Source organism: Lissotriton helveticus, chromosome 8 (genome assembly GCF_964261635.1).
Source record: "Lissotriton helveticus chromosome 8, aLisHel1.1, whole genome shotgun sequence".
Lineage (NCBI taxonomy): Eukaryota > Metazoa > Chordata > Amphibia > Caudata > Salamandridae > Lissotriton > Lissotriton helveticus.
This window is the reverse complement of record NC_136069.1, coordinates 1,606,722,050-1,606,747,633: the sequence shown is the minus strand read 5'-3', so window position 1 is coordinate 1,606,747,633 and position 25,584 is coordinate 1,606,722,050. Positions and strand designations below refer to the sequence as shown.

Below are 25,584 nucleotides of genomic sequence, written 5' to 3'. Positions count from 1 at the left end.
TCTCTAAACCAACAACCATATTTCTCACAATAACTATATCAGAGTGTCTGGCACCTCGAAACATGTGGACCTCCTTTTTAGGTCTCGCACCTGGCGATGCAGAGCAAAGTGCTGCCGCCAGCAAGACTTATTGTCAGCGACTTACCTCTCAAGTGGTACAGACAGGGGCACGTGCAGGTGATTGGGGTCTGTGGACACGCACGTACAGGCACGCGCACATCTCTTGTCCCGCTTCCCAGGCAAATCAGCATGCAGTTTCACTTTCGCCCCTCACTTTCGCCCCATCGTTGGAGTGGCCTGCAATGGCGGGTCCGCTCAGGAAATAAACATTGATACTATGCCGTCATCGGCACAAATTGAGAATCCCCCCCTCACCCGGTTTGGGGGGGATTCTCCTGAACGTTGGCTGGCTGCAGCCAGAGCACTCCAGCTCCTCTACACTTCTGGCTGCATGATGCGGGGCTCTCTGCATAGGCATGGGAGCCCCGCACTGCTATCTGCCGGTCTTCCTCTCTGGCGCCGGGGCTCTCTCTTCACCACGGGATCCCTGAAAGGGGACAGGCACTGCCTGCCACGGCTGCACACACCACCACTGGGCAGGAACCGCAGGGCACTCAAAAGTTGCAGGTACCGCGCATGCGCGGGCAGCCTTCGCCCTCCAAGGTCTCCTCCCCGGGCCAGATGTAAAGTTGCTTTCTGTTTTGCTTGTTTTTGTTCATTCACGCAATGGCATGGCAACAGCTTGTTCCGATTTGGTAACTTTGTGAGGCTTCATCGGAAGGTATTTAAGTGTCTCTGCATCGTTGCGCTACACTGGACTGCTAATAACTCTCATTGTGGTATTATTTACCAATGTACGCCGCAGCATAAGACGCACTACACTTTTATGCCATTAGTAAACGTTACTGCTTTACTATATTTAAACTTTTGATGATTTCACAGTTGTAGTGCTACACTGCACTGTAGGGCATTAGTGATTAACCGTGTGCTACCAGTCATACTTCTCTGCGCTGCACAGCTGATATTGAACTCTTTCAGGAGGACACTGCACTGCAGTGGTTAACCGTGCACTACTAGTCGTGCTTCTCGGCGCTGAACTGATGATATTTAACCCTTTGGTTACACAGTTATACTGCTGCACTGCACTGCAGCCCTGCAGTGGTTAACCTTGTGTTGCCAGTCACGCTTCTATGCGCTGTACTGCTGTGCTGTTTACCTTTTGATGGTTACCCAGTTATACTTCTGCACGGCAGCGCTTCTAACCGTGTCATACCAGCCGTGCTTCTCTGCACTGCACAACTGATGTTTAACTTTCAGGAAGACAGTTCTACTACTGCACTGCAGCGGTTAATCTTGCACTGCCTATATTTAACCCTTTGATAGTTACGCACCGCAGCACTGTAACAGTTAACCTTGCGCTACCAGTCATGTTTATCGGCGCTGCACTGATGATATTTAAAATGAACCCTTTGATTGTTACACAGTTATACTGCTGCAGTGCAGCACTGCAGTAGGGCATCTCATGCACTGCTGTGATGTGATGTTTACTGTTTAATGGTTACACAGTAATATTACAGCACTACATTGAAGCAGTGCACCGATTAATCTTGCGCCACCAGTCGTGCTTCTCAGTGCTGCACTGCTGTATTATTTACCCTTTGATGGTTACAGACGTATACAGCTGCGGTGCCCAGAAGCACTACAACAGTTAACCTTGTGCTACCTGTCCTGCTTCTCGGCGCTGCACTGCTGTGACGCGTACCTCTTGTGAGTGTATTTCTTGCTCTGCTCTTTAAGGCACACCTCACTGGACAGAAACAAAGCGCTGTCCATGGCAGTAAGGGCCCGTAGGAACTTTACTCCTCCTTAAGCGCTTCTGGCAGCAGGGGTACCATTACCGCCAGCATTACTGCAGAATGCAGCGGTGTTAAGCGAGTTACCGCTGGTGCATTCCATGCCTGGTGTTAATAAATGTCAGAGGTTACCGGTAGCGCGGCAAAGATGTCCTGGGCCCTGCAAGGAAGGAAAGTGTCTCCTTTGACTGTTGAAGGGGTAGAAAAATTGCAGCATTAATCAGGGTTTACAGTGCCCCGGTGGCACTGTACCTGCTGCATCAATGGTAGCTGCGCCCTTGGAGTTACCCTGAAGTGTCACACTGGCAGTGTTTACCTGATCCTCAAGCCTCGTGCTCCCTGCTCTCTAGATCCAAATGCTTCCGGTTCAGTTCACCGATCTCGTACCGATTTAATAAATATAAACACAAAAGATTGTATATACTTTCTAGGTTACGGAGATCCTATGATGCGAGGGCAGCAATCTGACGGACTCAGCGCTTTTTAAAGTATTGTTATAAGAAAGTAACATTAATGGTTGCACTTTCTCTCGTCTTCTCACACCAACATTTGTCAATTAGTCGCCAGGGAGGCCTAATAATCTATACCTTGTGCCGATTACACATCCCTGGCCCAAGTCCCCTTCTCCAGCCCAGAAGCCGGCGCTGCTAATCCCAGGGGGTGATAAATGCACTCACCGAGGGGGGAAACCCACATGCATTAGAATTTCTTGTGAACTCCCCCTCTCCTTGTGTGTACATGTGTAATTAAGTGTTGAACGTGGAGGAGAAACTGAGGTCTTATTTACACTTCTGTCTGCCGCACAGGGATTCTGCAAAGAAACAGGACCCAGCAGATTTTATTATAGAAGTGAGGCTTACGTTTGATGTCACCGCATAAAAACAATGTTTGATGTTACTGCATAAATGCAATGTTTGACGTTACCGCAGGAAGACAAACTGTGACTCAATCGCGCGTGACTGTTTTGAGACATTTTCTTCTCCTCCTCATTCTCTATCCTTGTGCCTCAAGCTGCTCTTCTCCTGACTCTCCGTTCTTGAGCCTCACTCTGCTCTCTTCACACTCCTTCCTTGTTACCTATGTATTTGGAGTAACTTGTAACAAATAGAGCGGAGGCTTGTGCCAGAGCAAAGAAAGCAACGAAAAGCGATGGCTGTGTTTTAATGCGAACCCCCACATGCATCATTGTTGGTATTTGCGATTCCTAAATTGCGAAAATTAAGGAATCGCAATTTAGTAATCGCAAATACCTATGCATCAACAAATGGCAAATATTATTGCAATTCCTTAATTTTCCTTAATTGCGATTCACATTTTGCGAATGCAATTAAGGAAAACATTCCCATTGATTCCTATGGGCCAAAAGGCCCATAGGAATCAATGGAAAGGCATTAACATTTTGCGATTTTCGTTTTGCGAATTGCAATTTGTTAATGCATTTCAAGGGTGCTGAGGGGGGTCCAAAGGACCCCCCCTGCACCCTAGAAATGTTTTTTTAAGTGCAAGTTTCACACACACATGTCCAAAGGACATGTGTGTGTGTAACATGACACTTTCAAAAATGCTTTTTTGAGCATTTTTGAAAGATTTCGCAAATTAACACGAGGGTCAACCTCGTGTTAATTTGCTCCTCATAATTGCGAATTCGCATTTCTAAAAACATTCATGCATTGCATTTAAGGAATCGCAAAAATGTGATTCCTTAAATGCAATTGCATTTTTGGAAATTGCAAAAAATTGCGATTTTTACCAAATTGTTTAATGCATCCCAAAAAGTGATTTTGGAATCGCAAGGGGCCGAATTTTGCGATTCGCACCGTTTGCGACTCCAAAATCGATTGATGCATGTGGGTGGAAGTGTATTCAAAAAAAAAAAATTGCCAAATGGTTTTTTGTGTGTTTGGCCGAAAGTAGTCTGCCTGGTTCTACCTACCCTCTTAAAGTGACAGAACTACTGCTCTGCACATTAAAAGTTAGGGAGTTGTTGTGATTGGATCAGAATTACAGGATCCGTGTCTGAAGTACTAAACCCCAGGTCTTTTGCCGGTCCCAAGGTTGATTCCCAATCCCCCAATACTCCTTTACATATCTTGGGCTCTCTCTCTCGGCTCCTCACTACCACCCTTTCCTCTTTCCCCTGTGCTTGCTTATTTAAATCACATTACCAGAACCCAAGCCTGCAAATGTTACTACATTACACCCACAACGTTCTCCATACACCTCAGCAAGGACTGAAGCTTTATGTTATTAAGGCAACTTCCATGCTCACTGATGCCTTGGTGTTAGACTCAGGGACTAAAAAAACAAGCCTTTGCAGTGCAATAGGTCTCTCATTTGCAAACATTTGAGCTATTGGCATTGTAAATTACAGTGCCTTTTACTTATGTTTTGAAAACGTGCAAGCGGTGCCTAAACACGCACTTTGTACTATAAGTTGTAATTGTTGCTTACGAGAAGCAAGGCTGGCAGATAAAGAAGCACAGTTACTGCCAGCCTTCCTTCTGGAAAGGGGCGACCGCTCGGTCCCCCCGAACGTATGGATGGGGGCCCGAACCTCCCGGGAAGCCATTTTGGGCGGGGTGGGCGTGGCCCGGCTGGTATGCCCAAAGCGGCGTAGCCGGAGCGCGCCTTCCCCCGCCCGAGAGGGGTTGTCCTAGACACCTCGAAGGAAGACCACGCCCAGTAGGCGTATCAGGGACGGGTACACGCCCTCCCGCAGAAGGATAAAGGAGCGGGAACCCAGGAGATCGTCCTCTTGTTCCTCGGATCGGAAGGCTGCACCCACTCGTTGCTCGTGAGCCCTCGACGGAACAAGCAGCAATTTTGAACGTGGTAATCCTGTTTTTATCTTTCAGTTTCGACACGGATTTCAGGACCTCGTGGATCGACCAAAGGCGGAGGACTCGAAACCATGCCTAGCAAGCAAGCAGGAAAGGGTTCCGAGATGGAGAAGATGTTACGCCTGTTGTCGAACCGGATGGCGTGTATGGACCGAAAGCTCGGTCAAGTCCAATCGCTCGGTAGAGGTTTGGCGGAGGTAAAGAAGCAATTGGCTACAATGAACGACCCATGTCAGACGAAAAAGGTAATAGGCCCGGCCTTGCCGGGAGTGGTTCCCGGGTTAAGAGGGAAGCGGGTCAAAGAAAGGGCAGTCTCGGGGGGGGGTCCCGGCACCAGTGGTGCCGCCCATCGTCCCCCTAGTACCGGCTGGTAACCCGGTTCAGGAACCTGTTTTAGGCCAGCCTATCCCAGTGGTGATCACCTCGACCGAGGATGATGAAATGCCCCCAGAATTGGCCGCTCAGTTGACCGCATGGCTTAAAACAAAGGTGGGGGGCACAGCGACCCCGGGAGATCCGGCCGAAGAGGCCAGAGTGTTAATGAAGCAGTTGCGGCAATCGAGAGATGTCGCGAAAGCGAGTGTTCCTCTTGTTCCCCCACAGGTGGCGCCAGGAGTACCAGCAGCTGGTCAAGAGAAGGCGGCGGCAACAATAGCCGATCCGGGTAAGCTCGCATTGCCAATGGTGGGGGAGGGCTCGATACCCTCTAGGCGGGAAAAGGTTGCACAGCACGTTCCCTTGGCCACGAAAGAGTTAATATGGGGAGACAAGTATGTCAACATGTTTTCATTGTTAACGGACCATCGTGAGATGGAGTATGCTAAAACGCAGAAAGATTTGTGGCACCCTAGTGTATGGCGCGCCAAGATGGCCGAGTTCAGGGTGGAAGAGACAGTGACGAACTGGGTTAAGGCCTTCTCTATATTTACCGCAGTTATGGGGGAACGTAAACCTGATGTTATGACTGAGTTGGTTTGCTATCAGAATCGCATTATGGATTTTTATTCAATGTATGAGGGGGAAGAATGGAAAGGCTATGACATGAAGTTCCGTAAAGCAAAGGAATATGATGCTTCTCTGTCTTGGGATTGTTTGGACTCGGTGTCATGGCACAAGCAACTCCTGCCAGGGGCGACAGGTACGTCCTCGCCAGGCGGGAGCGGGTCCGGAGTTGTCCGCCAAAAGCCCGGAGTGCCCTTTCGAGCAGGCACAGGTGGGGGCTATCAGCCTAGAGTTGGCGGGAAGGGCGGACAAGGAGGGGTCTGTTGGGGCTTCAATCGAGGCAATTGTAACAGACCACAGGGGACATGCAAGTTTAAGCATGTGTGTGCCGGCTGTGGGAATTCCTCACACCCGGAAAGTGCATGTAGATTAAAGAATGGCGGGACGGGTGGAAAAGGAGGACCTAAGCAGGAGTGAGGTGGACCTTTGTAACCGATTGCCTACACCTGTTGATCTAATGGTTATGATTCCGTGGTTAAACAAATACCCTGATCATGTGTCTGCTGGGGTGTTGAGGAAGGGATTCTTACATGGCTTCCACATCCCGGTGGGGGAAGTTCGGGGGAATTCCTTTTGTAGAAACCAGTTATCGGTACGGCACAACCCAAGCGTGGCAGAAAAGAAAATAGCAAAAGAAGTCAGTTTCGGACGAGTGGCTGGCCCCTTTTCCTGCCCGCCGGTGGCTGATTTCATATGTTCCCCGTTAGGGGTTGTCCCGAAGAAAGATCCGGGGGAGTTTAGACTCATACATAACCTTTCTGCTCCCAGGGGTTCCTCGGTGAATGATGCCATAGACACAGAAGTTTGTTCGGTACGATACGCATCGTTCGACGATGCCGTGGCCATGTTGAACCACCTAGGCCCTGGGGCGCTGATGGCGAAATGTGATATCGAATCAGCATTCCGGTTGCTTCCGGTGCACCCGCAGGATCAGCGCCTGCTAGGTTTTGCATTTCAGGGAAATTATTACATGGATAAATGCATGCCCATGGGTTGTTCCATTTCATGTGCATATTTTGAGATGTTTAGCTGTTTTTTGGAATGGGCATTTACAGAGGCCACAGGGCATAGACATGTTATGCATTATCTGGATGATTTTCTGTTTTTGGGGGCAGCCGATGATATGAATTGCGCACAGGCGCTGTATGATTTCTGCATCCTTATGAATGAATTCGGTGTCCCATTGGCACCAGGTAAGACGGTCGGACCATCTACTTCACTGGAGTTTCTGGGTATTGAGCTCGATTCTGTGGAGGGGTGTTTCCGACTACCAGTAGACAAAGTGACCAAGTTCCGGGCTTCCTTGATGCAATGCCTGGGTGGGGAGAAAGTGACCCTGCACCAGTTACAACGAACAGTGGGTCAGCTTAATTTTGCCTTGAGGGTGATTGCTATGGCCCGCCCGTTTTCGCGCTCTATCGCGCAGGCTATGGGTGGTCTCAAAGAGGCTCACCACCGTACGAGACTGTCTGGAGAGGTTCGCCAGGATATGCGTATTTGGTTGGCATTTCTGGCGGACTTCAACGGTCGAGTCGTCTGGAGCTCCCCGCCAGAGTCTTCGGAGGAATTGGGTCTATGGACCGACTCGGCAGGGAGCGTGGGTTTTGGCGCCATCTTGGGTGATCGATGGTCGGCACAAACATGGCCAACATGGTGGCACTCCGACGGCCTCACAGGTAACATTGGGTTCCTGGAGTTATTCCCCATCTGGGTTGCTCTGATGACATGGGCTGATGACTTCAGGGGCCGCTCAGTGGTGTTTTGGTCCGACAATATGACTGTCGTAGATTGCATTAACCAACAGGCAGCACGCTGCAAAATGATTTTGAGATTGTTGAAAGAGATTGTGCTGCTGTGCATGAGATTGAATGTACTGTTCAGGGCGAAACATGTGCCAGGTGTACTGAATCATGCGGCTGATGCACTCTCTCGTTCACGTATGCAGGCATTCAGGGGTTATCTGCCCACAGCAGACTTAGAGGCAGCACCATGTGGCTAATCGGTGCCTCGGATTACAAGACCTCGTGGCAGCGAGTCTAGCCCCCAGGACAAGAAAAGCATACGAAGGAGCGTTTCGTTCTTATTGCACATATTTGGGTCCTGTGGGGAGTCTGCATAGTCTGCATTGGGGGCAGGAGGAATCCTTCCTGGGGTGCCTGGTTGCACTACACAGGGAGGGCCGATCAGTGGCAACGGCCGGTAGGCATAGGGCGGCCATTTCATTCATGGCCCAGGTACACGGCATAAAAGACCCTACAGGTTCTTTTTTGGTGAAGAAAGCCCTTCGCGGCTGGCAGCGCCTTGAGGGTTGCAAGAGAGATACGATGCACCCGATTGGCTTAGACAGACTGTCTCTGCTTTTAGCAAAGCTGGACGAGACGTGTTCCTCCCATTACGAAGCAGTTCTGTTCCGGGCAGCGTTCACATTGGCATTCCATGGGGCCATGAGGGTGAGCGAGCTTGTCGCAAGGAACAAGAGAGATATGGAGGGAGGTTTGTGCAGGGATCACATCCAGATAAGGGGTGATTCGATGGTAATCATGATAGCCAGGTCCAAGACCGACCAGGGGGCTATGGGAGATAGTGTGGTCGTACAGCGCAAGCGAGGGTCCCCCGTCTGCCCGTTGAAGTGTGTGGAAGACTATTTGGCGCTGAGAGCGGCCGCTTGGGGGGGGAGCTTGCTCCGACACAAGGATGGCACCCCACTGACGAGATTTCAGTTTCAGAGGGTGCTGGCACTGGCAATCGCTGACGCGGGCATGGACCCGTGCGATTTTGGGACCCACTCCTTTAGGATAGGGGCTGCTACTGAGGCTACAGCCAGGGGTCAGAGTGCCGAGGAAGTGAAACAATTGGGCCGTTGGTCCTCGAATTGCTTTAAGAGGTAGGTGCGATTGCACATGTTGTAAGTGATCAATTGACATGCACTCACGTTTTCTGTCTTTTGTTTACTTTGCAGTTTCGCGGGCCTGCCATGCAGGGCGGAATTGGAGGTCGACCCTACATCAAGAGACCAGCGGTCAGAGATCACCGACTGGGGAGAGGATGGTATGGGTCGTGGGCCACTCATACGTGAGGCGCGCCGGTGACGTAGTCAAGGAAGGTGACGCGATTCACGCACCTGGGGAATACGGGTTCAGAGTGGCTTTCCATGGGAAAGGTGGGCTCGTTTTTGACAAATTTGAGTCAGTTTTCGAGGGACTTTTAGGGCGGCATAGGTCACCGCCATCTATAGTCATAGTACACCTGGGTGGCAACGATTTGGTGACACTGGGTAGACGAGTGTTACTTGAACGAATCTTGTCGGCTGTTAGCTCATTGGCTAAAAGAGTCCCGGGATGCACGATTGCCTGGTCCCACATGATTCCTAGAAGTAGGTGGCAGAGGGGCCTTTCGGTGTCAGCTCTGAACCATTCAGTTAAACGGGTCAATAATAAGATTAATAGACTGTTCCGTTCTGCTCAGTTGCATGTCATTCCTCATGGGTGTATCCGGGGTGACCATATGTATCTGTACGATGGGGTTCACCTGTCCAGGGAGGGAAATGATTTACTAATAGGAGATTTGGTTGCATGGCTGAGAGGTTTGAGGAAGTATGACCTATAGGAGGAGTTGGGGGGACCGGATAGTCGGTCAACTATCCGGTCTGTGGCGGTAAGGTCATGATCGGTGAGCAGGAATTTAAAGGTCCCTAGAGTGGGGCGCCACCCACAATGGATGGGAGCGCCCGGGGGAAGACGGCCATTGGCCCCTTCCACGGGGAGTCGGCACCCACTAAGGATGGGGCGCCTAGGGGGAGATGGCCATGGGCCCCTCCCAGGGGGGGAGGCGGTTAAATGCCCCTCCTGACTAATTTCCCGGGGGCCGGATATCCGCGACGGCGGATAGAGAGTATGGGGTGGGGGGGAGAGTCCACGCTGTCCTTCCTACAGAGACCTCATACGGGAACTCGGACGACCCTTAAGATGGCGTCGAGTAGAAAGGGGGCCCCCACCACGACAAGGGAAGTTACAGTTGGCAATGAGGGTAGAGCCCTCTGCGCATGCGCCGCTCACACGGTGAGGGCGGGAGTTTGGTAGTAGGGATCTGACACCGGTTAAGACCTTGCCGTTGGCCCTTAATGCTAGGATGTACAATTTGAATTAGAGTGTATGCATTTTCAGGATGTTAGCCAAAAGTACATGACTGCATCGAAATGTAATAAATGTCAAATTGTACATAATGCATAATGATGAAACTTTTAATTTAATGTTTTAAATTTTGTTTCATATTTTAATAAATACGGCCGGGAGGGTGACTCCCTCCCGTCTTCCAAAAGTTCAACGATTGTCCGACTTCCCATCCTTGGGGATGTGTGTTGGGAGGGGGTGGCGGGCATCCCGGCCATATATTAAGCAACGTTTATAAGTACAAAGTGGGTGTTTAAGCACCGCTTTCAGGTTTCAAAACATAAAAAAGGCGCTGTCATTTACAATGCCAATAGCTCCAACGGTCGCAAATGCGAGACCTATTGCATTGCAAATGCTTGTTCATTATACAGTGTGTAAGGGTATTAACATTTAAAGGAAGAAAGGACAAATGGTTGGTGACTGCAATGGATTTAATCAAATCCATACTACAAGCACTACACTGCCATATCAATAATCAGTATTATCAGAGGCAGTGTGTTATCACCGAATCACCAACTGGTTGCAGCATTCAGTGTCAGGTAGCCCCAGAGGTTTCAGGCTATTCAAAACACCACAGACAAAGTAGTCTATACATCCAGTTAGACATCACCATGGATGCATACAAGTGTTGTGCACATGTTGAAAGACTGTGCTAGATGTTCAGTTATCTTATTCAGTGTTTCATCCTGAAGTATGATAAACAGTGAGTGCCATTAAGTGAGAAATGATTGAAGCAAGACTCAGCATCAAGAAAAACAGTTCTATTTGATTTGTAAATAATGAAGTGTCTTTGGTTCTTTACTGTCCAAAATGTACATTCTGAATGTTGTCAAGTGATGTCTATGGTGAGGTGCTTTTCTAATGGGTTTATTGATTTTTCTAGTTGCTGTTTGTGAAAATGGACAGCATCAGGGCATCACATTCTGAATTACTAGCTATATGCATCCATCAGGTATAGCTGTGACAAGAACAGACTATATATGTTCCTCCCCTATAACATATGAATGTGTGCCTCAACACACCCCTGGAAGAATGTCATCCCTTATCAACACTAACCCACATGCTGCACTGTGAATACTCAAGATATTCCCCAAAGAAGCTTTAAACAGAATGAAAATCAATGTACATGTTTAATAGGGGAGTGAGGGTTATGTATGCATGAACATGGCTTTTGATTTACTTTCTAAGCAAATAGTGATATTATTTTTTAACTTTCATTACTTTGGAGCCTGTCTGGTACAGTGATTCATTTTCCACATCACATGGGTCTGAAAGCGGATGTGTTCTGAACAGTGGTGTCTGAGCAAATAATGTAGAAAGTATTGTTAATATTGAAGATAGACCTGTCACATGACTGAGGGAGGAAGGTAGGCTGCTAGGTTCTATATAAATATAGGAGCTCTGTATGAATACATTCATCTTGCGACTGAGCTGAGTATTGCAGAAACAGGCTCAAACATCTCTTTCATCATGAAGCTATTTGTTGTCCTCATGGTTCTGACGCTTATCTCCTGCACTGGTAAGTTTATATTCAGTTACCTTTATACATGAGGTAGATTAATAAACATCTTTTCATGGGGTAGGAGAGGAAGTTTCAGTTCTTTTGTAGGAAGATACCTGTATGATGCTTTTACAAAAATCTGTTCATTGCAAATGTATTTACAAATGAATGAGGGATTAGACGGTGCTCTAATTGTGTATATTTTCCTTGCATTACTAAGTGTATTTACAACAACATTCTAGGAAAATTAAGCCTTAACAGTAAGCTGAAAAGCAACAACCCTCCACATTAACTGCATTTCTAACTTACCCCCTTTCCTCAGGCTTTTATCCACAGATTTGTGGATTTTCTTTAGTTGGAGGTTATCACAATCATTTGTTATTTCAATTTTCACTCCTCCTACCGGAGCAATCAGGTGAAGAGCAGAAGATTGAGATTGTTTATTTCAGTGGCATCTTTCCTGCTTGGGCCTGTTAGGGCCTGCGATGGGCCTTGGGCCAGAGACTTAACTAGAGTTAAAACTATTTTATTAAAATACCACCAGATCACTCTGTACAGCATCAGTAGGTTTGTAAATTTGCTCTGTAAATACCATTACAATACAATATAATATAGCACAAGAAGGGATACCACACACCCTTGACATGAACAAAATTGTCATTAGTAAAATGATAACAACAAAAGAAATTGTAAAATATTTCCAGGATTCTTTGCAGGCAGATGTCTTTTATGTTGCTTACCATTGCTAATCTCTCCAGCATCCAATCTATTCATGGGTTTTTCTATATGAGGGCAACAATTGGTAGTTTCAATTATTTGTGGAATGTATCTATAAACAAGCCGCCAGCATGTGACAGGGAACCAAACTTTAGCTCTGAATGTCACTTAATACTAGTTAGGCATGAAGGATTATGAAGGTTGAGAGGCCATACCTTTGACATGGTGTGATTAATTCTGCTGATGACAGTGTTATCAATAAGGAATCCATAAATTAATAACTGCAATATTTATTAACGTTCCTTTTTTCTGTTTCCTATTTTTTGTTTTGTAGAATCTTTCAAGGAACATCCAGAGGTAAAAAGATGTAATAAATATACGTTTTGCTTTGTGAAGTTCTTTAGAATGTGATTTCCAAAAGAGGTAGGTTGGGTGAAGTAAAGTTAATTTTAGAAGAGACAGAACCAGATACTTTTGCAGCAAGGCACCTGCCCCCTATCTTTGTATGGAATTGCTTTATACATTTTATTTAGATTTCTTTGTATACAAAGGAAGACACATAGAGAATAAAGAGTGAGTGGGGTGGAAAGTCGGGTGACAAAAATCAGCAAATCACTTGCAGACTGAGGGGCATATTAATGAGCCTCATGCAGAGCCAGAGTAACACTTTTTGTGATGCTTCGGCGGCGCAGACTACAAAGTCATATCTATGGGGCCACACAAAGCCCCTATGCTTAGCTCTGAATTACCTCATAGATATGAAGTAAGGCAAATCAGAGCAAATTACTGCATTGCCTTACTCTGCGCTCCGGAGGCATTTCATGGGCAGTGCTACGGGTGTTCACATGCAACACCCATGGATTTTGATACTTCCCCAGATTTACAAGACCATGCAAACCAGGGGAAGTGCCAAATACTTATGCCTCCTAATGTGAAGAGTAATGAGGAGAAATTACTTTATTTCTCCTTGTTTTGTCCTCTTTTTATGTGTGCTGCATTATGCAGCACACATGGAAAGAGGAAACTGCCTATTAGGATTGTTTCTCTGCATTAAAGGGCCACTTCTGCACAAAAACAATCCTGCTGACAACACAGGCCCGCTTGCACTAGGGTACAAGGTGCCTGCATGGGTGCTAAGCTGCAGAAATTGCAATAGCACAGGTGGAAATTACATGGATGCAACATAGTGCATAAATATGGTGCATTCTTGCCCTTTTACTTTGGTATGGGGCAGCACACCAAATCCACATAAATGAGGGCCTGAATATATATTGTATTGTGTGTAGAGGTAAGTGAGTGGGTGTGAGTTACTATATTTCACAATTGCTACTAGTATTATTAGATGAAATACAAAATTGGGAAAATATGTGAAATACAGATCCTGGGGGTTCATGCACAAAAATGGGACAAACAAGCATTTCATACTAAAACAAATAATAGCATGCACACCAGCATGATGGTAGGAACAGGTGCACATCGTTTTTGAACAGTAAGCTGTTCTCAGAATCTAGCATGCTCTTTTGTAGCTGTCTTCTCTAACTAATCAAACCATATTCATTCTATTCCTGTCACTTCACATTTTTTAACTTTCTTTTCACTTTTTTGTCTCCATAATGCACCTCTATGCTTCTATTTGTCATCCCTCCTTTGCATGGTACATGTGCCTCCTCAATAATAGCAACATTTCTGCTTATTGCACCAGGGGAAAAAAACAGGTTTACCCAGGTCTTACTTTTGGAGCTGACCCAGAAATTATGCCACCCTTGTAAATATGGGCAGCGTAAAAATAAATGGGTGTTGTGGTGGAACGTCCACCGCAACACCCATTGCCCTCCCCTTTCACACTAAGTATAGCATGAAAGGGAGCCGTATTTACAAGTCAGCGTTAGGCCGCAATAAGTGGCTTAACACTCCTTGTAAATAAGCTGAAGCCATTATCATCACCACAATGTCGCGGAAAATTATGTTTTGGGGGTGATAGGGGCTAGTAAATATGCCCCTGGGTGTTTCACCAAAACACAAGTAAAATGTGTAATTATTAATAACGAAAAAACAATGGGATTCTATCAATGTGAAGTAAAATATTTTTATCAATTTTTAACCAAGTTAGAGCCTCCTTCACCCACCAAAATTTCAAAATTTATAAAAATATTTTACTTCACATTGATAGAATCCCATTGTTTTCTCGTACCATATTGGAGGGTGATTCTATCACCACTACCTCTACACTTCCTCAATTGTTTTTTGGATACTTATTAATAACTTCAGGCATCCAAAACCCCAAAATGTCCATCGTACCTTAATTTCACTCAGACCTGCCGGGAAACATCCTTTACCCGACAGGAAAAATCACAACCTGCCTTTACCCCCCAGTCACTACCCTGACTGCAATGATATCACACAACTCTTTACAATGACTTGCTTTAGCTGGTGCATTGTTGAACTAGTGTTGGATTTTATGGCCAACACCTTCCCTACTTATACACTGACTATAGTTGAAATCTACACTAATATAATAAAGAGAGAGCCCAAACCTTTGAGGCGGGTAATCTCAGGAACCACAGTACCCATCACAACACCTAATACAGCGTTGGGAAGGGCAGTTGCAGCAGAAGGACATAGGCTATGCCGACGCCCACCATATACATTTAAAAGGTAAAAGAACCGTGCCAGCAAAGTAGTCCCTTGTGGGCGTGTCTGCGTTGTGCTGTGGGCGTGTGCTGGGTGCGTGACAAATGCTGGGGGCGTGTGGTACACTCCGCCCTTCATGCCATGTCTCATATCGTGTGCTAATCCCACCCTGCTCCCTTTAAATACCCTGTGCCCCATAATCATAACCCACCCTTACTCCTTAAAATACCCCAACACCCTTAAACACTAACCCATCTTAACCCTATAAATATACCCTGTACTCCAAAACCCAAACCTATCCCTAAAAATACCCCTGTACCCCAAACCTACCCCTGAACCCTATAAATACCCCTCTACCTCAAAACCCAAACCTACCCCTGAACCCTAAAAATACCCCTGTACCCCAAAACCCAAACCTAGCCCTGAACCCAAAAAATAACCCTGTACCACAAAACTCAAACCTACCCCTGAACCCTAAAGTACCCCTGTACCCCAAAACCCAAACCTAGCCTGAACCCTAAAAATACCCATGTACCCCAAAACCCATACCTATCCCTAAACCCTAAAACTACCCCTGTACCCCATAACCCAAAACTATATCTGAACCCTTAAAAGACCCAAACACCCCAAAACATATACCTCAGTACCCCAAAACATATACCCCCATACCCATACTTACCTTATCCAAACATTAAAAAAACATGCTTTTACCATTCATGCATTTACAACGAATTTCGTTGTAAATGTATGCATGATAAAAGAATATAAAATGTAATGCCATGCGTTATAATGGCATTGCGGAGTCAGGGTACCTTCGTTACGAAAGTATGCGGATTGATGGTATGCGGAAAGAAAGTTGCGGAATAAGGGGTCTTTACCCTCCCCCGGTAAGTACATTGGTGGCACGGCGGCTCAAAACTCCAGCAACATACTCTTTTTCTCACCACCGATTTGAAAAATGCACAGGTCTCTCTCATTGATGGCCTGCACCGACATACACTTTTAGACACACCTCCCGCCACAAGTTCTAGAATTGCGAACTTTAGAGCTGGGAAGCTACGTTCGAATCTCAGCATCAGCTCAACATCCTGTGATTCCAGGCAAATCGCTTTGTCTCCCCGTTTCCTACCACAAACTGAATGTGTTCTTCTGTAATGTAAATTTTGCTCATGCCATGTTGTCGAGTTCGCGCTATATAATATTGCAAGGAAAAATAAAGTAGGGAAACTCGATTTCACACGCTACTGAACGCGCACTCTTATGTGCATCAGCAGTGCACTGTGAATCGGAGGATTTCACAGGCCTGTCACAGATAAGACATGCTATAAAAACGCAATCCTACAAAACAATATACTACTGGCCGGCAGCAATTCATACCCGTACAACGTCGGGACAGGCTGCTAGTAACTACATAAAGTGGAAGAGAAAAACAATGCAATCTACACAATATTAAACAAACCTCCCAAATAAAGTGTAGGATAAAGACAATTCAATCTACAACATATTAAATCAATGAAATGTTAATAAAATATTGTTCAGAGTCTCCTTTCCCAAACAAAATTCTGCTTTTGCCATTCTGGACTTAACCCTGTAAAAATACTATAACAAATATAGTTAGTGGGAAATTGATATCTATCCAATAATCTTTGTTGTGTTCATCAAAAATCAGATACCATCCTCTCCATTCTGTATATAGTGTATATTACATGTGACAGCCCAGTAAATAAGCCCAAAATTGCCAACAGAATGGGATGACATTGCACTGGCATTCAGTGAAATGCGACCCTACTATGCGGACACTCATGACCAGGACATCACTGATTACATATAGGGAGGCTTGCATGAGGAGAGATCAACTTGTATAGAGTGAAATCACAAAGGAAAGGGAGTCAGGGTAAAACCAAAAGCAGCTTTTACTAAATGTAAAAAATGTGAAGCATGCAGTCAAAGTCAAAGTCAAATGATCTTTATTCGGATTATCAATACATCCATAAAAGTACATACAAGATAAAAATGCATTTAAAACAATTTAAAAACATGCATATAGATAAAAACTAATTTATAAAATTGGGTTTAAGCAGCATGTATCATAAAGTGCGAGGTGCGTAGTATACAGTACAAAATACATAATAAAGGGAGTAACATTGGTCTATTGGCATGTTTAGACACAAAATTCAAATTATATACTCCCGTAATAATCATTTACATCAGAATAAGAATAAATATACAACTAAATCAGTAGTCAATTTACAGCAGAACAATTAAGTGCAAAAAGTGCAACAGATACCATAATACTGATATCAATTATCCAAACTCCATGGATGCCCTCGATTTCACACATCCTTTTATAAAGCAGCTCACAGTATATATTACTTCGTCAGTATGCAGCATTTGAAAAAATTTTAATGCGAGATTAAAGTCTCTAAGGTTATATTTACAAAGGATCGGCCTTAAATATTTACAGGTATACAATTTATAATAGCCACAGAAGAAGAAGTAGTGCAATAAACTTTGTTTTCCGCCCTGAGAACAGGGACAGTCCAATTCTTCTAGTTTTTTATTATATCCAAGGGGGAAGCTAAGCAAATTAACTATGCTTCCATCCCGAAACCTGAACAAAAGGCTCCGATTCCACTTTCCTATTGGTATTGACAAGTATCTATAAAAATTATTCAGATTATCACAACTTGCATCAATAATGAGCTGATATCTAATAACAACAGGTTTAATAGACTCAGTTCTCAGTCGATCCTCTTTATATAAGTCGAGTAAAGCCCGTTTGATACTATTCTTATGAGCGGGTACAATGGAATTCGGTGAACTAAACAAAGAACCCTGACCCACGCTCTGTAGGCTATTCTTGACTGCATTTAACCAAGGTATGCGATGGAAACTATCACTTAACAAACAGTCAGATATTATACTGCGCGTTAAGGACGCTGCTGGATTTAACCATACTTTGATCCAAAAAAGAGCAGGCCTAGACCTAATAAAATCAACAATGTAAGACAATCTCAGTTCATTGTGACACATGAGTGTAGAGGCGCACAGGACTCCCCCCAGCACCCTCCTGCAAAATCTGTTTTCCTCCGACTGAAGACCCGTACTTTTACAGTAGCCCCACACTTCTGCTCCATATGTCCCAGTTGGCCGACATTGCGTGCGGTATATGTTAAGTAGGGGTGTAACAACATCGGCCCGTTTCGGTTGTCGGAGGGATAAAACTGAGTTGATTGACTTGCCAATTTTATTTCTCGCATATGCAGCATGTGGCTGCCATGAGCCTGAGTTTGAAAATAACAGCCCTAAATAGGGGAAAGTGCTAGTGCATTTTAAAGTATTGTTACCGGATTTAATTGATGTGATATTGTACTTTTTTGGTCCGCAATTCATGATAAAAGATTTTTTTAAATTGGTATTTAGACCAAGATCGGACATAAACGCAACAAACCCTGAAATTAAGATGCGCAAAGCATTCGGGGTACGCCCCATTAGTACTGCGTCATCCGCATAAAGTAAAGTAGTAATGGGGGAGCCATTTATAATTGGGACGTCCTTAGTAATTTTACTCAAAGTGCTACTCAACCCATTGATATATAAAATAAAAAGCAGGGGGGCGAGTACGCAGCCCTGTCTAACTCCTCTGCTAATAAGAACATCATTGGACAGATCGCCATCATTATTGATCCGTACTCTCGCTTTTAAGTCCCTATGTAACTCAGAAAGAAAATACACCAATGAGTCATCCAAACCATAATCAAGCAAAAGTGACCACAACCTAGAACGATTAACAAAATCAAATGCGGAACTCAGATCCATGAAACCTAAATAAAGAGGGGATTTTTTAACGATGATGTATTTAGCCATAATCAGGTTTAAATTTAGACACTGTTCAACTGTGCCTACTTGGCTTCTAAATCCCAGTTGACTACAATGAAGAACATTGTTATCCTCAGCCCAATTCCTTATCCGTTTAAAGATTACCCTACCAAGGACCTTTAACGTGTTATCGATCAGTGAGATCGGACGGTAGCAGGCGGGGTCCGACCTGTCACCCTTTTTAAATATTGGTACGATTACACTGTTCGACCAGGATTCGGGAATTGAGCTTTCACACAGGTTATTAAATAAGTTGCATAGGAGAGGGGCCCAAAAATTAATTTCTGATTTAATCTGGTCAATAGAAAGACCATCGGGACCAGGTGCTTTATTACTTGCGCTCTCAATTATAGCATCCTCGACTTCCATTAAAGAAAAAGTCAAAGGTTCAGCGCTATTAGGTAGGGGGGCGATAACTAGAGAGGTGGCTGATATAGCGTAAATTTGAGAGAAATGTTCAACCCACGCCTCACCAGTAATGTTGCAGTTAATTGGGTTGATGCAAGAACCAAAAGATCTTAAGGACTTCACTTCTCTCCAAAAGCCTGCTATATCCTTTAGTGTGGCAGTACGTGTAAGAGATTCCCAGTGGTTAATCACCAGAGCCTCAGATCTAGTGAATAGGGCAATTTTATATTTTGATCTTAAATCTCTCACCAGTTGCACATCCCTAGGGTTGGTTTTTAAAGCAGCCCTCAGGTCCCTATTGGCCTTGGAGCAGGAAGAATCAAACCAGCGTGGACCATGAACTACATTCTGCTTAGCTGGTTTAGAAGATTCTTGTTTAATGACCCCACATAAATTGCCAAAAGCGGCAACCACAACACTACTGGGACCCGTGTGTGACAGACAAGTCTCTACTACCTCAGGGTGTTTTCTAATTACTCTAGCTAGAATATCTTTGTTATCTACCCCTTTCCACACTAGTCTTAATCTATCAGTGGATAGTACCAGATTTTTTGGCCCATTCTCCAGCTTTACTGCAACCTTCATGGTCTGCGGATTATGTAAACAGATTCTAAGTGGATAGTGGTCACTATAAACGGAACAGATGACTTCAGCTTTTAAAATAATTTCACTTAATGAAGGGCATATAAATATGTAATCTATCGTGGATGCACAACCATGACCCACAAAAGTAGGTGTTATTATGTTATTTGCACTTGAACCCACAATTTCCATTACATTTAATAGGTCACGCGAGGCTAAATGATTTTTCAGCTCTTCACCGTTTTTACATGGTGGGCTGCTACGATATATATGGGCATTAAAATCCCCTCCAATACTAATGCCATCAAAGGGCCCATACTTATGCCCTTCCATAATGTCATCGATAAAAGTAAACAAGGAAATAAAATTATCATTAGGATGAGTTACAAAATCGTTATTGTAGAAGTTAATAATGCACAGTTTCATTCTGTTAAAATACTTAATGGCCATAAAACAGTTACCTAAAGTGGGGATCAATTTGGTATGCACCCCAGATTTTATTTTGGACCAGATGGATAGACCCCCACTAGGCCTACCCATGTGAGAGGGGGAGGCTTTTAAATCATAACAACAAAAACCCTCCATTGATGGTGACGTGGTGCACCATGTTTCTTGTAACATCAATATATCACAGTTACTGTCAACCCAATTTAGCCATTCTTTAATTTTCAATTTTGATTTTAGTCCTGCTATATTCCAGCTGACAAGAGATAGTTCGGAATCCAGGGCCGTTTGTTTGTAAATCGAAATTTTTTGACTCGTAACAGGTTGAGGCAAATGATGGAGAACAGTCTGAGATTCGTAAATTGGTGACAAAGATGGTACATCAGAGTTAGGCAAGGATGGTCAGTCTTGTAAATCTAAATCCGACAAAGGTGCAAATCTATTGAACATCTTAAGAGGAAATGGGGCCGATTGAAATTGCATAGGCGGTGGCTGAAAATACATCGATGGTGGGTGAAAATGCATTGGTTGTGGTTGAAATTGCATAGGAGGGGGCCGGGGGTGTCTTGCCATTTGTCTATAGAATGCAGTCAATATGGAAACATAATGAGTTGTATTCACTTTGTAGGAAAAACATCAATGTTAAAAGGAGCATTGCATATAGGAGTGAATAAGGGCCACAATTATAAATTGGCGGTATATGCAATCCATCACAATGATGACAGGTTCAATGTACCACTAATACGAAGGTCCACCTGCCCCATTTAAATAACAGCAGACCTTCAGCTTGTCCACAGTGGTAAGTACGGTCTCCACTGTGGCCAAATGTTTCTGACAGCCCATACTTCGCAGGACCGTCAGAGAAATAGCTACATGTCCTCCTGAGCTATTTAGGCAGACATGTAGCAAGATTTTTACTGTAAAGTTTGGTAGTAAAGAAAATTAAAATATTGTGCTCCCCCTGCCCTGGGAGAAGACTCCCATGATGAGGGAAGCAGTATAACTCTTCTTTTCAGAAAGAAAATCCTGTCTTGGGATTTTCGTTTTGAAAAGAATGCTGTTTGCTACAAGGCTGCATCCTTCCGATGCAGCCCTGAAGCAAAAAGTAAAATGATTTGGCAGGAACCACTGCAGCTGCAGTTCCTTTAAATAACTTTATAAATGATTGATATCTTTGGGGTCATTTAGAAATTAAGGGCCCGATGTAGGTAAATCCCATTTACCGATTTTGAAATACCGAATCTTACCGATTCGGTATTTTAAAATCGGTAAATGGGATGTAGGTCCCAACATCTGGATTAGTTACCGAATCCTTAACAATTCTTTAATTACCGATTCGGTAAATACTGAATCGGTAATGCCCATTCTTTCCTATGGGCTTTGAAGCCCATAGGAATGATTAGGCATTACCGATTCGGTATTTACCGAATCGGTAATTAAAGAATTCACAAGGGTGCAGGGGGTGTCACTTTGACACCCTCTAGCACCCCCAAAACGGCCATGTGTGCAATGTGGCACACAGACATGCCCTAAGGGCACGTCTGTCTGTCACATGGCACATGTGTACATGCACAGATGTGCATGTACACAGGAATCGGTTTTTTACCATGGATTTGTATTCCATGGTAAAATACCGATTCTGTAAGCCATGTGCTGATGGAACATAGGCTACCTACATTGCATTTTCGGTAATTTTACCGAATTGTTATCATTACCGAATCGGTAAATATTACCGACTCGGTAAATTTACCGATTCGGTAATGATAACGAATCGGTAAAATTACCGAAAATGTGCCCCTACATCTCCATAGCCCTTTACCGATCGGAAACGGCCGAAAATCGGTATAGGGCTACCTACATCTGGCCCTAAGTTATTGGCCTCTCCGCCATGGGGATAGAGTAATTAAATCTGAGCCAATGTTCCTGCTCCAAAGTATTTATAGTTAGTACAACATTATCCGTGTACAAGAGAACTATGCATTATCAAAGAGCTATAAGATGGAAAGATTCCAGCTAAGATTGCCAAATAATTCCCCACCTAAAGAAAAGTCCATGGGGGATGAGAAAATAAGTAAATAAATATATTCTGCCCCTGTGAGATTGATTCAGAGTGACAGGGAAAAGGAGCAAAGTAGATCAGAGCCCGGGTATATCATACAATATAATACACTATGATAACATTTAAGCATGCAGCTGCTACCAAAGAAGTATCCACCGCTAGCCGCCCAATTGTATAAGAGAAGAAGACTAGTTAAACCTCAACAGAAAGTTTATTCATCAAAAAGAGAAGTCTTTAGCAGTTTGCGAAAAAATTATTCGGAAGGAGCAAAGCGTAGAGTCGTGGGTAATGGGTTCCAGAGTTTGGTGGCAAAAAAGGAGCAACCTCCTCTTCTTTCCTTGTGTACCATGGGAACGCAAAGATGTTTTTGCGCATTGGAGTACACTGATCTTTTATCCTCTATTATCATATTAATGTATACCAAGGAGTGTAAACATTGGTGAAGAGATGTATGTATCATTCATAACAGAAATGTGTTTGGTTGTCTTTTCTGAGCAGAAAATCATATTTTGGAAAAGCATTTTCATATGTTGTATGAAATACATTTTAAATTTGTGTTTGTCTACTGAATTACTTTTCTAGACTTCAGGATCCTATGGAACAGTACCTGAGGTGGGACATCTTTACAATCTTCAAAGGATTATGAAAGACTGTATATCTTTTGTCCATTATTTGCTCAAAAAGTGTTTGATGAAAGGATTATGGGAATGCAAAATGTAAAATGAATGTAGTAGCCCGAGATGGTTTTGTTTTTGTTAGATATGTAAATGTGTATTTGTGTGTATATACATAGATATGTGTGTGTGTATGTATGTCTAAACATGTGAGTGTATATGTATGTGTTTGTGTGTGTTTATATGTATATTATATATACATGTGTGTGTGTGTATATGTGCTTACCTAAATACATATATGATATATATATATATATTGAGAGAGACATGTGTATGTGTGTGTGGGTGTTTGTGTGTGTGTGTGTAACTATATAGCCCCAAAGTCTTACCAGATCCCATGCTCAATTAGCAGCAGTGCACTGTCGGTGTGAGATTTAAATCAACATTGCAAGTTTCAATCTGATAAGTAAAAGGTGCACCCGAAGTTGCTTACCACAGATTTATACAGCTGATAGACCCTTGGAAAATATGCGCGGGTGGCCTGGACAAAACATTTTGGTGATCTGGTCACTGATAGTGTGCATTTTCCTTGCAGGATGGAAATTTGCAATGTTGATTATATATTTAATCAACATTGGAAGATTCCATCCAGCAAAGAAAACGCTAGAACATTCACAAACTGACAGCCACATCTCGACTCAATGGTTCAGCCAAGAAGCAGATGTCTGTACATGACTAGGACAACATTTATTACATATAGATAGGATTGCTTAAGGACAGAACAACTTGTATGGAGTGACTTCACAAAGGAAAAGGAGTCAGGGTAAAACCAAAAGCCGGTTTTACTAAGTCCAATAAATGTAAGGCGTGCTGTCAATATGAAAACATAATGAGTTTTATTCACCTTTTAGGAAAAACATCAATGCTAAAAGGAGCATTTCATATAGGAGTGATTAAAGGCCAAATGTAGAAAGTGACCGTAGATGCAATCCATCACAATGATGACTGGTTATATATACCACCAATACAAGGGCTGCATTCCCCATTTAAATAACAGCAGACATTCAGCTTGGCTACAGCGGAGAGTACTGTCTCCACTGTGGCCAAACTTCTCTGACAGCCCTTACTTCCCTGGGCCATCCAAGAAATAGCTTAATGTCTTCCAGACCTATTTAGGCACATGTGTAGTATTATTTTACTGTAAATTTCACACTTAGTTTTTGTGGAGAGTCTCAGTGGATATCCATTCATTATGGTGGTATTTCTTGGGACACAGTACCTCCTGGCAGGTAATCCTGACCAGTTACTGATTCATTGATCTTCTGTCTACTGGGTCTCCGAGGTCCGCTAGTTCTTGCAGGACCTGAAACTTGTTACTGAGGGTAACTGAGTACCAACTGGTGTTGTGTGCATCCTTGAGGATTCTGGTGTTACATCACTGGTGTTGGTTTGCTGGTTCAAACCATCATTGCTTTCTTCAGTTTGAGCTTTAGCCTGGCCATTACATGATGATAGTCTGATACAATATCTGCTCCTCTCAGTATTCTCACATCATGCAGGAACCTCTGGAGCTTCTTAGCAATACACGCATGGTCAATCTTATTCTCACTTAAATGATCTGGTGCACCAACATTCCCTTGTGTATTCTCTTGTGATGGAATACAATACCGCCTATATTCAGACTGTTCAGGGAACCTTGATCTGTGAGCCTTTCACCAATCTCCTTCATGTTGCCAAGTCTATGCTTGCTCATGACTTTTTTGTACCCAACGTTGCTGCTTCCAATCTTCGCATTCAGGTCTCTCACTAGTAAGGTGAAGTCTCTCTCAAGGCATTACTTCAGAATGGACTATAATCTGTTGTAAAATTGTTATTTTTCTACTCCTTTGCTGTCATTTATGGCTGCATAGCAATAGTTTACATTTGTGTTGATCCATTACTCTGTGCAGAAGGTCCCTGTGATGATTCTGGAAGTGAGAGCTTCCCGCCCAATCAGAGCTCTGTCTGCTGCTGGTGGTATCATCAGTGCTACTCCCTGCATGTGCTAGGTCTTCTCTTGCGCATGTCCAGATTAAAGCAGCATTCTGCCTGTAGCCAGTCTTTCCTGTCTGGGCTGTGTCCACCTGGTCTCGCTGATGCCAAGCAGGGCCAGTTTTAATTTTTTCATCTTCACTGCCACTTGGGCTGTCTTGCATGTCTGGTACATAGTCCTCATGTTCTATGTTCCCATGGTGATGGCCATATTCATGTTTGTGGCTTCTAAGGATGTTTGGCTTTCACCACAAGGCATCATAGCTCTCTGTGAAGGAGATTCCTCTTTTCCAAAGGCTGGGATGTCTTTTGGTTGACATTTCTGTAGCTAAGATTTTTTTTACATGTTGGGGTAGCTAACCCCTCACATAACCCTCCTCCTTTTACACCAGGAATTTGGACCGGCCATGGCAGAGTTTCATCCCCATTAAATGCATCAGTATATTGCTGGTCAAGCTAGCTAAGTGGCATCATTGTTACAGAAGGAACAACTTTTACACCAGTGATTTCTTAACCGTTCCTGCCAAGAAGTATTAAAGGCATGATGCAGAGGAGAGCAGTTTTAGTCCTTCCTCCAACTATCTGACTAAAGGATTGCACTGAAGTTCCACAAAGCAACCAACATGTAACATCAATTTGATCTTGTTTTAAAATATGACAGGAATTCATACAAGAGAGAACAAGTGCATGATGGAATTTGAAACTTAGCAATCAAAGTATTATAAGAATAAGTACTATTCTCCCTTCCAATGGGTAGACTCAATGAAGGCATACAAGCATCATAATGCATTAGGAGTTAAATCAACAAGAGGGTAAAAAAAAAACTTCAGAGTTGAAAATTGATTGGACCTTGT

The 25,584-nt window shown here is 43.9% G+C and overlaps 1 protein-coding gene across 11 annotated transcripts in view; it reads left to right on the top strand.

Annotated features, from left to right (window-relative positions):
* Window positions 1-25,584, top strand: part of LOC144773569 (uncharacterized) — a 993,958-nt gene that overhangs the window by 889,216 nt on the left and 79,158 nt on the right. For 10 of the 11 annotated variants that reach the window (XM_078658686.1, XM_078658677.1, XM_078658685.1 and 7 more), the window contains one exon: window positions 22,668-22,697. The exons of the other annotated variant lie outside the window; for it this stretch is intronic. In XM_078658686.1, coding sequence (XP_078514812.1) covers window positions 22,668-22,697 — 30 coding nt within the window. The remainder of the gene's footprint in view (window positions 1-22,667; window positions 22,698-25,584) is intronic. 11 annotated transcript variants of the gene reach the window in all.